Source organism: Aristolochia californica, unplaced genomic scaffold, assembly GCF_029961685.1.
Source record: "Aristolochia californica isolate CCGP_79_NKW_82.1479 unplaced genomic scaffold, dmAriCali1.0.hap1 SCAF_2, whole genome shotgun sequence".
NCBI lineage: Eukaryota > Viridiplantae > Streptophyta > Magnoliopsida > Piperales > Aristolochiaceae > Aristolochia > Aristolochia californica.
In genome coordinates this window covers 41,573,643-41,589,979 of record NW_027181881.1, presented here as the reverse complement: position 1 = coordinate 41,589,979, position 16,337 = coordinate 41,573,643, and the positions used below count along the sequence as shown (strand labels likewise).

At 37.0% G+C, this 16,337-nt stretch overlaps 2 protein-coding genes across 2 annotated transcripts; both read right to left on the bottom strand.

Moving 5' to 3' along the window:
* Window positions 1-2,111: 2,111 nt before the first annotated feature.
* On the bottom strand, window positions 2,112-3,111 carry LOC137956336 (senescence-specific cysteine protease SAG39-like). Its single transcript, XM_068803792.1, has 2 exons — window positions 2,781-3,111; window positions 2,112-2,704 (listed from the first exon to the last, which is right to left on the bottom strand). Exons 1-2 carry the CDS (start codon window positions 3,109-3,111, stop codon window positions 2,112-2,114), a joined length of 924 nt encoding a protein of 307 aa, XP_068659893.1.
* Window positions 3,112-9,744: 6,633 nt separating this feature from the next.
* Window positions 9,745-10,837, bottom strand: LOC137955085 (senescence-specific cysteine protease SAG39-like). Its single transcript, XM_068801958.1, has 2 exons — window positions 10,414-10,837; window positions 9,745-10,337 (listed from the first exon to the last, which is right to left on the bottom strand). The coding sequence occupies exons 1-2, from the start codon at window positions 10,835-10,837 to the stop codon at window positions 9,745-9,747; spliced, it is 1,017 nt and encodes a 338-aa protein (XP_068658059.1).
* Between the last annotated feature and the right edge of the window lie 5,500 nt (window positions 10,838-16,337).

Here is a 16,337-nt window from a genome sequence, read left to right as displayed (position 1 = left end):
TACCTGGATGCTATCAAGAGAAAATCGCATTCTAGATATTTTGAATCACCTATTTCTCCAAGATATGCTCGAAATCGAAAACCTTCATATCTTGGAAATGAATATAGGAGAGATTTTGCCGTTCATCCTGAGTTCTGACTGGAGATGGGGAGGTTTCGTTCCGACTGGGGTGGAGAGGAAAGGTTCCGGTCATTCGGCGTCCTTTGATCCCGAGTCCCGATCTCGTTTAAGTAAACGAGCCGGTTCGCAAGCTCGTGAATTGAATCGAGCCTCGTTCGGTTACTGCTCGTTTACTTAAACGAGTCAAAAACCCGTTCTCGAATTCAATTTGAGATCAGGTTATTTCGAATCGAATGAGCCAAAACCGAGCCGAGCTGAGCTCGCGCTATTTGTGAATCGGCTCGGTTTGATACCACCCATAGGTAGAAAGCCCACTCGTCGTATACCTATAGCAAAATCATTTTTTTGTTACGAAATATATTTTTAATATTTTATTTCCCTGTACACATATTAATGAATTCATACACATATTTCTTAAAATTTGAATGAAAAAATGAATTTTTTCTGTTAAATGAAACCTATTAGTGATCAAATTTAAATTTCACCAACGAGCAACTCATATTTTTTAGGCATGGAAATTTGATAGCCAAAATAAAACCCTGATGATGGTCAGCATCATCAACTTTGATCAATGATCCAAATCAAAGGAACTCAATCAATAGTTAACTGATGGACAAAGTTGAAGCTCCTAACGGTCAAAGGAGGTTTGGTTGAACAATTCATCAATTTCAGAAAATCATTTGGTCAAAATCTAGATCACTTATCGAGATCAAAACCCAATTGATGATCAAGATGAAGTTGATGATGCCGAGCCACTACCAAAATTAAATTAGAGGAAAATGCCACTTAAGTGTCACACAAGCAAGGGCGTAGGCACATAAGAAACAGGTTATACCACTAGGAGCTTCACATTATATAACATGGTCTACATCATCCTACACATGGTAGAAAACTTGACTTCGTCATCTCATATTGCAAACTCAAGGAGTGAAGACTTGACTTCGTCCGTGTCACAATCTCGTGGAGTGAAGACCACATGTCGCAATCTCACCAACAGAAGACTTAGAAAACATAGATAGAAGGAAAGAAAGGTGGGGTGGTTCAACGGTACCTCGCCCCTCTATAAATAGTGAGTTTCCTCTAACTTAAGAAGAATCTCTAAGAGGAAGAAGAAATCCTATACGTCCAGTCGTTGGAGCATTGATACACTACTAAACTTTTGCTCAATAAAACATCCAGAAGCGAAAAGAAAGAAAAAAAAGAAAAAAAATTAATCTCCAGAAAAAAAAGGTTCTATTAACAACAAAATTATTTTCACCAAAAAAAAGTATTTTTATGGCTGAAATTAGACTGATGGAAATCTTTCGCTAAAAGGGCAAGAATTTATAATTTGTTACAAAAACTATTTTTTTTCTAACAAATATTTTCTCACCGCTATTAGTATGAGCCACATACCTTAGGTAGAAATTTTTTTCCTCTAAAAAAAAAAGAAATAATTAGCAACAAAATTCACATTTTTGCTAAAAAAATGTAACCTATTAGCTACAAAAATATTTTCCCAACTAAAGTTTGATATTTTATTTTTCAAACACATTTCTTAATATTTGGTGGAAATTTTCAAATTTCTTCGAGAAAATAACTCTATTAGCAGCAAAAACAATCACCAGAAAATAACTCATATTTTTTTTCATAAATATATTTTTAATATTTTGCGCTATAATTAAATTTCATAGGCAAATGTAGCTTATTAGTGGCGAAAAAATATCGAGAAATAACTTGTATTTTTGGTCTGTTTCATCAACATATTTCTTAGTATTTAACCAAAAAATGAACTAAGAGAGGGAAGGATTGGATCAACTGTGAGCTCCAAAGCGTCCAAATCCTCAAAGGGAGTCTTTCGTTCACGATTTTTCAGAGTACAGGAACATAAGAGAAGGTATAGAACATGATTGCATTTCTGCGTGGAACATAACAAACCTGAGACTTATATAAAACAAACTGAAGCGGGTATAAGAGGGCAACATAAAAGCGAAATATTACATTTTCCTCTTCTAAGCTGTTGGATAGGAGGCATCCATGGCAATCCCACATAGACCCTCTTTGGCATCGACATTCCTCTGCATCCTAATATATCCCTCTTCTCCCCAACTTGAGCCCCATGAGTTCTTCACTAACCAATACATGGTTCCATCACTCGTAGTCCCATAACCAACCACTGTGACCCCGTGGTCTAGACTCGTCCCACATGGACCAGATGAGACACCGCCGGAATAAAGCTGGAACGGAGATCCACCAGCATCAATGGCAACGGAGACTGGCTGCTTAGCAGCCGCTTTCAGCAGAGCACTCTCACTATTCGCAGGCACATCCTCAAAACCACTGATCTTGGCGGCAGACGATGCCTCCTTCTTGGAGTTGCATTTGCCATCGACCCCCTCGTAGGGGTAAGTAGTTTCAGTTGCAAGTCCACCGTTGTGAAGAATGAACTTGAAGGCATCGTCCATGAGACCGCCGTTACAACCTTGGTCCACACCTCTGGTATCACAGTCCACTAATTCCTGCTCCGATAGAGAAACCAGTTTACCTGTGCTGAGCTTGGTTGCTCCTTCCATTGCTGCAACAGCCGAGAACGCCCAGCAGCATCCTGTTTGGAAAATTTAGTAAGATGTGAACGAGTAGGTAACAACTATACCTTCACTTGCAAACAAAGAGTAGCTTACCGCATTGGCCTTGGTCCTTGACGGGTGTGACCGCACCTTTCTTCCTCCAGTCTACTGTAGATGGCACTGCCGTCACATTTTCGTACCTGAAGAGCGACGAACTTGTATCTCTTAAGGAAGGCCTGAACCCGTTACGAGACGCCCTGAATTCTTCGTTCGTGAGGTCTGCAAATTCATTCACGCTGAGCCTGTAAGTGTTACCACCATCGCTGTTGAATGCTTCTACCAACTGCACATTTTCAGCAAATATCTTAAATCGTCTCTCCTTTTCGGCAGTGTCCTTGTATACTCGCCCATATTTAGCAATCCATTCTTCGTGCCTCTTCACCATGGATGCTTCAGGCAAATGTGCGAGACAGGCCTGGGGAAACCCAGACCACCAAAATTAGGAAAGCTACGAGGGCATAGAGCTTTGTTGGTGCCATCGCCGACTACTCCTGCTGTTTAGGTTGGATTAGAAGGTGGGATTATGTCCTCTGCTGCTGCTACAACTCCCTAAAAGAGACGTTTATATAGATTCTCTGTAGCCTTATTATTTGATTGTTGTTTTGGCCTGGATTTGAAGAGGAAGACTAACGTGCCGGAGCAACTGTATTAATTTGAACGTCTATGCATGTCATATTTAATTTTTTACATCAACCACCCAACATGTCGTGAACGATGCTTCACCGTCTTCGCTCTCTTCTACACTGCTTGTCCACAATAGAATCAGCTTCACTTATTATCCGAACGTGTTCAGTGTGTTGGGTGCATGGACATGATTTGCCGAGTGAACCCATGGTACGCGCGAGGTGACTCAGTTTTCCAAGCAATTGCATCGGTGTCCGACTTTCCGGGGTCAGAACCCCCACACCCACAGAATCAGTTGGGCCAGGATTGGTGTCGGATTAGTTCCTGGTTCGGGATCCGATTCCATGATCCAGCTCACTGGATGTAGGTAAAAATGGAGGGGGCATCGAGTCGAGTCGAGCTGAGCTCGAACCTGCATATGTTCGAGATAAACTTATTTAAATATTTCAAACTCGAGCTTGAGCCGAACCCAACCTCAAGCCTAAAATTTTAATCGAACTCGAACTCAATAATTTCAACCGAACGAATTCGAGGTCCAACCTACATTTAAAACTTTGTATAAAATACATGTCTATTAAACTGTGTATAAAATTATGCATAAATTTACTAAAATTGGGCATGACCTCTACATAAAATTGGACATAACCTCTGTACATAAACCCAATATAAATTTGTCTATACGCTATGCATAAAATTCTTCAAAAAAAAAAAAAAAAAAAAAAACTGCATAATATTATGCATAAAATTTATTCAATAATCAAACACAAAATTGCCAACTACAATATCAATATCAATTTACAATCACCCAAAAAAAAAAAAACTATAAATCCAGTATAAATTTATAAACTATAGCTATTTCTCTTCGTGCCAGAAAATAATATACTGAGTCCCCATTTGCATGAGCAAAATCTCCACCTATGACAAAACCAAAAGAATAAAACTTATTATTGTCTGATGAAAAAAATTCTTCCACTACTAATTACTTAATGTAGTCAAATATATTAAAATTACCGAGATGAGAAAAAAATGAAAAATCAAGTAACTGGTAGCATTATCTCCATAGTCTACTTTTCATGTTGTAATCACAAAACATAAAAAATTATTCAAAAGTAGATAACTTTTTTATTTTTCTTAACACCGTGAAGAGCCCGAACACAATCACCCCCACAAATCAAAACTTGAATTATATTTGGTGCCATGGAAAAACGATATGGGTCTATTACTCTACCACCAGACTAAAGGTAAAATCTGAAGCTATTGTAGATATGGGAATTAATGAGATGTCTGCTCCCATCTTAGATAATACCCAAAATTTCAAATTATTCACTTTCCACCATTCTACAACATCAAAATCATATTGTGAAGTTTTCTCACAAATATACATTTCTTTTTCCAAAACGATTTTCCAATTCTGATAGTGGCGAATTCACTACTTCCACTTGTTTCACATAAGTCATTAACTTTGACCAACCTGACCTCGATGAAGACTGTGACCTACAACTTGTGGAAAGTCTTGTAGAGCTAATACTTGAAGCAATCCCTTCATTACTTATCTCCACATTATATATGGATAGATATTCATCATAAATCTCATATAAGGTCCATTGAACTAAGTTTATATTTATTGTATCTTCCTCCTCATAATAAATCTCAGAAAAAAACATATTTTGATCAATCTTAATTTGACACTTGTATCCAAAATTGAAGCAACAACAATCAACAAATTGCATTCACCCCAGTACTTCTCAAAATTTTATTTCATTCTACTAACCATTGTCTTAATGAAAATTCAAACCTTCTTTTACCCTATATCCCTCATTAAGGTACAAATTAGAAGTAGTGTAGTCACTCCCTGAAATTATATTAGTGACTACGTTTAAAACTTCTAGAATCTCACACACCATTTCAACCTTTTTCCATTCATGAAGACTTGGCAGACAATCATAAGTTGGTCCTCTATCTTGAAATCTAGGAAATGCATCTTTGAATTTTAATGCAAAAGATAACATGTCATAAGTGGAGTCCCAATGAGTTGGACAATAAATAACCAACCTTTTTGTACCTAGTTGTAGTTGTTGCACAATTTCAGAAAAAGTGCGAAGTCTAGCCTTAGACAAATTTATGAATTTGACACTCTCACGCACATTCTCAATGATATCCTTAATTTGGAAAAGACCATCTTGGACTAATAAGTTCAGAATATGAGCACAACTACGCACATGAAATAACTTTCCTCCACAAACCAATCTCCTATTTCTTGAAAAATCATCTTTCGAAACTCTCAGACAAACATTATTATATGCATCCAACTAAGATATTAAATAATTTATTTTTTATTTCTCAATCTTTCAAACACTTGTAAATAGCATATGCTATGTTAACACCACAACGAGGAAGAGGAAGATGCACAAAACTCAAGACTCATTTTTGTAACTTCCAATTACCATCAATAAAAAGTCATGTAATAACCATGTATTCAATCTTTTGATTTTGGGACTTCCTAAGATCCGTGGTAAGACTAATCTTGTTAATCTCATTTAATAAAGTTTTCGATTTCTTTTTCTATGCCTCGTACACCTCCTTACACTCCTTCTTAATGGTCTTACGAGGTATTTTTCATAATTCACATTTGTCATTTTCATTAAAAAATTAAATCTCTCCTCTTCTACTATCATGAATGGATGCTCATGCATAAGAATACAATGAGCAATGAGTGCTCTCATTCCAACTTAATCATATTTGCCTCCTAAATCCATAAAAGGAAGGCTAGATGGACTTTGATTAACATTAGACCCCACTGATAAAAAAAACTTATGGTTTTTTGTTTTCTCATTGAAAGTTTTCTTTTACGACAACATTTCAAATGTCAACTCATATTTGTGTTCACTCCTCTACAAATAATACTTAAATTGGTTTTACAATGAACACATTGAGCCCTTTTTGTACCATCTATAAGTGAAACTTCTTTGAATTCAGACCACACATGAGACTTTTTCTTTGTCATTTTGAACTTTGGAGAGAGTCACCTTCTTCTGAATTTAGGGTATCTTCATCTAGGCTCACTTCTGTTACATTCGTAATTCTAGGTGGATATGACTCTGGTGGAGTTGAGTCATTATTTATGGCCACACTAGAACTGGTGTTAACTACTGATGTCAATTGAGTAGGAGGTGCTGACATTCTTACTTCTATAAAAAAAAATTAAAAATTGAAAACATAAAGAAGAAAAACAATCCAAACAACAAAGATAAATCCAAAAAAGAACAAGTGAATTCTAAAAGGGTTGCTCCGACCAAGAAAGAAAAGGGCCAGCACCTTTTTAAATCATGTCTATCTGAGAAGCTTTTTCGCGTCTCTCTCCTCGAGGTATTGTTTGAGTCTTGGTTAAAACTTAGACATGAGAGAAATTCTTCCTCAGTGAGAGCTTTTAATAAGGTAGATGTGCATACCCTTCTCCTTACATAATATTAATTTACATAAAATCAGGCCAAACAGTTTGACCCCAAATCTAATGCACTACTAAGTATGTGACAAGCTCTCACATCAACTCAAAGCTTCGTGTTAAAGGCAAAAAACAACTTTACCATTCCAAAGTTGCGGTTTAAGTTGCACATTAACAAGTAATTTTAGGAATGGGACGATTTTAGTAATAGAAAATACTCATTGACAACCAGCTATTATCTAACAGTCTAATTAAGAAATGACTACGTATAAAGGAGGGTGTTACTACAGAGACACACTCAAATATCAACAATTTTCTCGAGTACTCGGTCAAATCTCTGAGAGGGATTAGAGCAACCTTTCATCCAACTAACAATAATGGCTGAATCTCCTTTAATAACAAAGGGGGAGTGGAAATTTTGGCCCCATGAAGAAGAAACCCCTCCCACAGTAGACTTACTTGGAAGGAGATTGCGACATGGGCGACAAAAAATATGTAAAAATAAATAAAATTTAATATAAAAATAGAGAAAATGATAATAAAGATCATATTAACCACTCATTGCCATTGGAGAGTCGGACTCGAAGATGTCGCACACCAATTTCTTCACAGTCGGAAATGGAGAATGGGGAAATTTTTGAACGGAGGGCTATTTCTCCCTTTCGCCATTTCTCCTTTTCGCCAATCATGTAGAAATTTAGGTTTTTGAACATCTAGTTGATTGGAGAAGACTTACCTGTCTATTCCGTGGCTTCCTTTGGCAACATCCAGATCCGGCAAAGCAAGGAAGGAACTGTAGAAGTTCAAGATCATGGTGGCTGAAATAGGAAACGATTCTGAATACCTGGATGCTATCAAGAGAAAATCGCATTCTAGATATTTTGAATCACCTATTTCTCCAAGATATGCTCGAAATCGAAAACCTTCATATCTTGGAAATGAATATAGGAGAGATTTTGCCGTTCATCCTGAGTTCTGACTGGAGATGGGGAGGTTTCGTTCCGACTGGGGTGGAGAGGAAAGGTTCCGGTCATTCGGCGTCCTTTGATCCCGAGTCCCGATCTCGTTTAAGTAAACGAGCCGGTTCGCAAGCTCGTGAATTGAATCGAGCCTCGTTCGGTTACTGCTCGTTTACTTAAACGAGTCAAAAACCCGTTCTCGAATTCAATTTGAGATCAGGTTATTTCGAATCGAATGAGCCAAAACCGAGCCGAGCTGAGCTCGCGCTATTTGTGAATCGGCTCGGTTTGATACCACCCATAGGTAGAAAGCCCACTCGTCGTATACCTATAGCAAAATCATTTTTTTGTTACGAAATATATTTTTAATATTTTATTTCCCTGTACACATATTAATGAATTCATACACATATTTCTTAAAATTTGAATGAAAAAATGAATTTTTTCTGTTAAATGAAACCTATTAGTGATCAAATTTAAATTTCACCAACGAGCAACTCATATTTTTTAGGCATGGAAATTTGATAGCCAAAATAAAACCCTGATGATGGTCAGCATCATCAACTTTGATCAATGATCCAAATCAAAGGAACTCAATCAATAGTTAACTGATGGACAAAGTTGAAGCTCCTAACGGTCAAAGGAGGTTTGGTTGAACAATTCATCAATTTCAGAAAATCATTTGGTCAAAATCTAGATCACTTATCGAGATCAAAACCCAATTGATGATCAAGATGAAGTTGATGATGCCGAGCCACTACCAAAATTAAATTAGAGGAAAATGCCACTTAAGTGTCACACAAGCAAGGGCGTAGGCACATAAGAAACAGGTTATACCACTAGGAGCTTCACATTATATAACATGGTCTACATCATCCTACACATGGTAGAAAACTTGACTTCGTCATCTCATATTGCAAACTCAAGGAGTGAAGACTTGACTTCGTCCGTGTCACAATCTCGTGGAGTGAAGACCACATGTCGCAATCTCACCAACAGAAGACTTAGAAAACATAGATAGAAGGAAAGAAAGGTGGGGTGGTTCAACGGTACCTCGCCCCTCTATAAATAGTGAGTTTCCTCTAACTTAAGAAGAATCTCTAAGAGGAAGAAGAAATCCTATACGTCCAGTCGTTGGAGCATTGATACACTACTAAACTTTTGCTCAATAAAACATCCAGAAGCGAAAAGAAAGAAAAAAAAGAAAAAAAATTAATCTCCAGAAAAAAAAGGTTCTATTAACAACAAAATTATTTTCACCAAAAAAAAGTATTTTTATGGCTGAAATTAGACTGATGGAAATCTTTCGCTAAAAGGGCAAGAATTTATAATTTGTTACAAAAACTATTTTTTTTCTAACAAATATTTTCTCACCGCTATTAGTATGAGCCACATACCTTAGGTAGAAATTTTTTTCCTCTAAAAAAAAAAGAAATAATTAGCAACAAAATTCACATTTTTGCTAAAAAAATGTAGCCTATTAGCTACAAAAATATTTTCCCAACTAAAGTTTGATATTTTATTTTTCAAACACATTTCTTAATATTTGGTGGAAATTTTCAAATTTCTTCGAGAAAATAACTCTATTAGCAGCAAAAACAATCACCAGAAAATAACTCATATTTTTTTTCATAAATATATTTTTAATATTTTGCGCTATAATTAAATTTCATAGGCAAATGTAGCTTATTAGTGGCGAAAAAATATCGAGAAATAACTTGTATTTTTGGTCTGTTTCATCAACATATTTCTTAGTATTTAACCAAAAAATGAACTAAGAGAGGGAAGGATTGGATCAACTGTGAGCTCCAAAGCGTCCAAATCCTCAAAGGGAGTCTTTCGTTCACGATTTTTCAGAGTACAGGAACATAAGAGAAGGTATAGAACATGATTGCATTTCTGCGTGGAACATAACAAACCTGAGACTTATATAAAACAAACTGAAGCGGGTATAAGAGGGCAACATAAAAGCGAAATATTACATTTTCCTCTTCTAAGCTGTTGGATAGGAGGCATCCATGGCAATCCCACATAGACCCTCTTTGGCATCGACATTCCTCTGCATCCTAATATATCCCTCTTCTCCCCAACTTGAGCCCCATGAGTTCTTCACTAACCAATACATGGTTCCATCACTCGTAGTCCCATAACCAACCACTGTGACCCCGTGGTCTAGACTCGTCCCACATGGACCAGTAAAGACACCGCCGGAATAAAGCTGGAACGGAGATCCACCAGCATCAATGGCAACGGAGACTGGCTGCTTAGCAGCCGCTTTCAGCAGAGCACTCTCACTATTCGCAGGCACATCCTCAAAACCACTGATCTTGGCGGCAGACGATGCCTCCTTCTTGGAGTTGCATTTGCCATCGACCCCCTCGTAGGGGTAAGTAGTTTCAGTTGCAAGTCCACCGTTGTGAAGAATGAACTTGAAGGCATCGTCCATGAGACCGCCGTTACAACCTTGGTCCACACCTCTGGTATCACAGTCCACTAATTCCTGCTCCGATAGAGAAACCAGTTTACCTGTGCTGAGCTTGGTTGCTCCTTCCATTGCTGCAACAGCCGAGAACGCCCAGCAGCATCCTGTTTGGAAAATTTAGTAAGATGTGAACGAGTAGGTAACAACTATACCTTCACTTGCAAACAAAGAGTAGCTTACCGCATTGGCCTTGGTCCTTGACGGGTGTGACCGCACCTTTCTTCCTCCAGTCTACTGTAGATGGCACTGCCGTCACATTTTCGTACCTGAAGAGCGACGAACTTGTATCTCTTAAGGAAGGCCTGAACCCGTTACGAGACGCCCTGAATTCTTCGTTCGTGAGGTCTGCAAATTCATTCACGCTGAGCCTGTAAGTGTTACCACCATCGCTGTTGAATGCTTCTACCAACTGCACATTTTCAGCAAATATCTTAAATCGTCTCTCCTTTTCGGCAGTGTCCTTGTATACTCGCCCATATTTAGCAATCCATTCTTCGTGCCTCTTCACCATGGATGCTTCAGGCAATGTGCGAGACAGGCCTGGGGAAACCCAGACCACCAAAATTAGGAAAGCTACGAGGGCATAGAGCTTTGTTGGTGCCATCGCCGACTACTCCTGCTGTTTAGGTTGGATTAGAAGGTGGGATTATGTCCTCTGCTGCTGCTACAACTCCCTAAAAGAGACGTTTATATAGATTCTCTGTAGCCTTATTATTTGATTGTTGTTTTGGCCTGGATTTGAAGAGGAAGACTAACGTGCCGGAGCAACTGTATTAATTTGAACGTCTATGCATGTCATATTTAATTTTTTACATCAACCACCCAACATGTCGTGAACGATGCTTCACCGTCTTCCCTCTCTTCTACACTGCTTGTCCACAATAGAATCAGCTTCACTTATTATCCGAACGTGTTCAGTGTGTTGGGTGCATGGACATGATTTGCCGAGTGAACCCATGGTACGCGCGAGGTGACTCAGTTTTCCAAGCAATTGCATCGGTGTCCGACTTTCCGGGGTCAGAACCCCCACACCCACAGAATCAGTTGGGCCAGGATTGGTGTCGGATTAGTTCCTGGTTCGGGATCCGATTCCATGATCCAGCTCACTGGATGTAGGTAAAAATGGAGGGGGCATCGAGTCGAGTCGAGCTGAGCTCGAACCTGCATATGTTCGAGATAAACTTATTTAAATATTTCAAACTCGAGCTTGAGCCGAACCCAACCTCAAGCCTAAAATTTTAATCGAACTCGAACTCAATAATTTCAACCGAACGAATTCGAGGTCCAACCTACATTTAAAACTTTGTATAAAATACATGTCTATTAAACTGTGTATAAAATTATGCATAAATTTACTAAAATTGGGCATGACCTCTACATAAAATTGGACATAACCTCTGTACATAAACCCAATATAAATTTGTCTATACGCTATGCATAAAATTCTTCAAAAAAAAAAAAAAAAAAAAAAAACTGCATAATATTATGCATAAAATTTATTCAATAATCAAACACAAAATTGCCAACTACAATATCAATATCAATTTACAATCACCCAAAAAAAAAAAAACTATAAATCCAGTATAAATTTATAAACTATAGCTATTTCTCTTCGTGCCAGAAAATAATATACTGAGTCCCCATTTGCATGAGCAAAATCTCCACCTATGACAAAACCAAAAGAATAAAACTTGTTATTGTCTGATGAAAAAAATTCTTCCACTACTAATTACTTAATGTAGTCAAATATATTAAAATTACCGAGATGAGAAAAAAATGAAAAATCAAGTAACTGGTAGCATTATCTCCATAGTCTACTTTTCATGTTGTAATCACAAAACATAAAAAATTATTCAAAAGTAGATAACTTTTTTATTTTTCTTAACACCGTGAAGAGCCCGAACACAATCACCCCCACAAATCAAAACTTGAATTATATTTGGTGCCATGGAAAAACGATATGGGTCTATTACTCTACCACCAGACTAAAGGTAAAATCTGAAGCTATTGTAGATATGGGAATTAATGAGATGTCTGCTCCCATCTTAGATAATACCCAAAATTTCAAATTATTCACTTTCCACCATTCTACAACATCAAAATCATATTGTGAAGTTTTCTCACAAATATACATTTCTTTTTCCAAAACGATTTTCCAATTCTGATAGTGGCGAATTCACTACTTCCACTTGTTTCACATAAGTCATTAACTTTGACCAACCTGACCTCGATGAAGACTGTGACCTACAACTTGTGGAAAGTCTTGTAGAGCTAATACTTGAAGCAATCCCTTCATTACTTATCTCCACATTATATATGGATAGATATTCATCATAAATCTCATATAAGGTCCATTGAACTAAGTTTATATTTATTGTATCTTCCTCCTCATAATAAATCTCAGAAAAAAACATATTTTGATCAATCTTAATTTGACACTTGTATCCAAAATTGAAGCAACAACAATCAACAAATTGCATTCACCCCAGTACTTCTCAAAATTTTATTTCATTCTACTAACCATTGTCTTAATGAAAATTCAAACCTTCTTTTACCCTATATCCCTCATTAAGGTACAAATTAGAAGTAGTGTAGTCACTCCCTGAAATTATATTAGTGACTACGTTTAAAACTTCTAGAATCTCACACACCATTTCAACCTTTTTCCATTCATGAAGACTTGGCAGACAATCATAAGTTGGTCCTCTATCTTGAAATCTAGGAAATGCATCTTTGAATTTTAATGCAAAAGATAACATGTCATAAGTGGAGTCCCAATGAGTTGGACAATAAATAACCAACCTTTTTGTACCTAGTTGTAGTTGTTGCACAATTTCAGAAAAAGTGCGAAGTCTAGCCTTAGACAAATTTATGAATTTGACACTCTCACGCACATTCTCAATGATATCCTTAATTTGGAAAAGACCATCTTGGACTAATAAGTTCAGAATATGAGCACAACTACGCACATGAAATAACTTTCCTCCACAAACCAATCTCCTATTTCTTGAAAAATCATCTTTCGAAACTCTCAGACAAACATTATTATATGCATCCAACTAAGATATTAAATAATTTATTTTTTATTTCTCAATCTTTCAAACACTTGTAAATAGCATATGCTATGTTAACACCACAACGAGGAAGAGGAAGATGCACAAAACTCAAGACTCATTTTTGTAACTTCCAATTACCATCAATAAAAAGTCATGTAATAACCATGTATTCAATCTTTTGATTTTGGGACTTCCTAAGATCCGTGGTAAGACTAATCTTGTTAATCTCATTTAATAAAGTTTTCGATTTCTTTTTCTATGCCTCGTACACCTCCTTACACTCCTTCTTAATGGTCTTACGAGGTATTTTTCATAATTCACATTTGTCATTTTCATTAAAAAATTAAATCTCTCCTCTTCTACTATCATGAATGGATGCTCATGCATAAGAATACAATGAGCAATGAGTGCTCTCATTCCAACTTAATCATATTTGCCTCCTAAATCCATAAAAGGAAGGCTAGATGGACTTTGATTAACATTAGACCCCACTGATAAAAAAAACTTATGGTTTTTTGTTTTCTCATTGAAAGTTTTCTTTTACGACAACATTTCAAATGTCAACTCATATTTGTGTTCACTCCTCTACAAATAATACTTAAATTGGTTTTACAATGAACACATTGAGCCCTTTTTGTACCATCTATAAGTGAAACTTCTTTGAATTCAGACCACACATGAGACTTTTTCTTTGTCATTTTGAACTTTGGAGAGAGTCACCTTCTTCTGAATTTAGGGTATCTTCATCTAGGCTCACTTCTGTTACATTCGTAATTCTAGGTGGATATGACTCTGGTGGAGTTGAGTCATTATTTATGGCCACACTAGAACTGGTGTTAACTACTGATGTCAATTGAGTAGGAGGTGCTGACATTCTTACTTCTATAAAAAAAAATTAAAAATTGAAAACATAAAGAAGAAAAACAATCCAAACAACAAAGATAAATCCAAAAAAGAACAAGTGAATTCTAAAAGGGTTGCTCCGACCAAGAAAGAAAAGGGCCAGCACCTTTTTAAATCATGTCTATCTGAGAAGCTTTTTCGCGTCTCTCTCCTCGAGGTATTGTTTGAGTCTTGGTTAAAACTTAGACATGAGAGAAATTCTTCCTCAGTGAGAGCTTTTAATAAGGTAGATGTGCATACCCTTCTCCTTACATAATATTAATTTACATAAAATCAGGCCAAACAGTTTGACCCCAAATCTAATGCACTACTAAGTATGTGACAAGCTCTCACATCAACTCAAAGCTTCGTGTTAAAGGCAAAAAACAACTTTACCATTCCAAAGTTGCGGTTTAAGTTGCACATTAACAAGTAATTTTAGGAATGGGACGATTTTAGTAATAGAAAATACTCATTGACAACCAGCTATTATCTAACAGTCTAATTAAGAAATGACTACGTATAAAGGAGGGTGTTACTACAGAGACACACTCAAATATCAACAATTTTCTCGAGTACTCGGTCAAATCTCTGAGAGGGATTAGAGCAACCTTTCATCCAACTAACAATAATGGCTGAATCTCCTTTAATAACAAAGGGGGAGTGGAAATTTTGGCCCCATGAAGAAGAAACCCCTCCCACAGTAGACTTACTTGGAAGGAGATTGCGACATGGGCGACAAAAAATATGTAAAAATAAATAAAATTTAATATACAAATAGAGAAAATGATAATAAAGATCATATTAACCACTCATTGCCATTGGAGAGTCGGACTCGAAGATGTCGCACACCAATTTCTTCACAGTCGGAAATGGAGAATGGGGAAATTTTTGAACGGAGGGCTATTTCTCCCTTTCGCCATTTCTCCTTTTCGCCAATCATGTAGAAATTTAGGTTTTTGAACATCTAGTTGATTGGAGAAGACTTACCTGTCTATTCCGTGGCTTCCTTTGGCAACATCCAGATCCGGCAAAGCAAGGAAGGAACTGTAGAAGTTCAAGATCATGGTGGCTGAAATAGGAAACGATTCTGAATACCTGGATGCTATCAAGAGAAAATCGCATTCTAGATATTTTGAATCACCTATTTCTCCAAGATATGCTCGAAATCGAAAACCTTCATATCTTGGAAATGAATATAGGAGAGATTTTGCCGTTCATCCTGAGTTCTGACTGGAGATGGGGAGGTTTCGTTCCGACTGGGGTGGAGAGGAAAGGTTCCGGTCATTCGGCGTCCTTTGATCCCGAGTCCCGATCTCGTTTAAGTAAACGAGCCGGTTCGCAAGCTCGTGAATTGAATCGAGCCTCGTTCGGTTACTGCTCGTTTACTTAAACGAGTCAAAAACCCGTTCTCGAATTCAATTTGAGATCAGGTTATTTCGAATCGAATGAGCCAAAACCGAGCCGAGCTGAGCTCGCGCTATTTGTGAATCGGCTCGGTTTGATACCACCCATAGGTAGAAAGCCCACTCGTCGTATACCTATAGCAAAATCATTTTTTTGTTACGAAATATATTTTTAATATTTTATTTCCCTGTACACATATTAATGAATTCATACACATATTTCTTAAAATTTGAATGAAAAAATGAATTTTTTCTGTTAAATGAAACCTATTAGTGATCAAATTTAAATTTCACCAACGAGCAACTCATATTTTTTAGGCATGGAAATTTGATAGCCAAATTAAAACCCTGATGATGGTCAGCATCATCAACTTTGATCAATGATCCAAATCAAAGGAACTCAATCAATAGTTAACTGATGGACAAAGTTGAAGCTCCTAACGGTCAAAGGAGGTTTGGTTGAACAATTCATCAATTTCAGAAAATCATTTGGTCAAAATCTAGATCACTTATCGAGATCAAAACCCAATTGATGATCAAGATGAAGTTGATGATGCCGAGCCACTACCAAAATTAAATTAGAGGAAAATGCCACTTAAGTGTCACACAAGCAAGGGCGTAGGCACATAAGAAACAGGTTATACCACTAGGAGCTTCACATTATATAACATGGTCTACATCATCCTACACATGGTAGAAAACTTGACTTCGTCATCTCATATTGCAAACTCAAGGAGTGAAGACTTGACTTCGTCCGTGT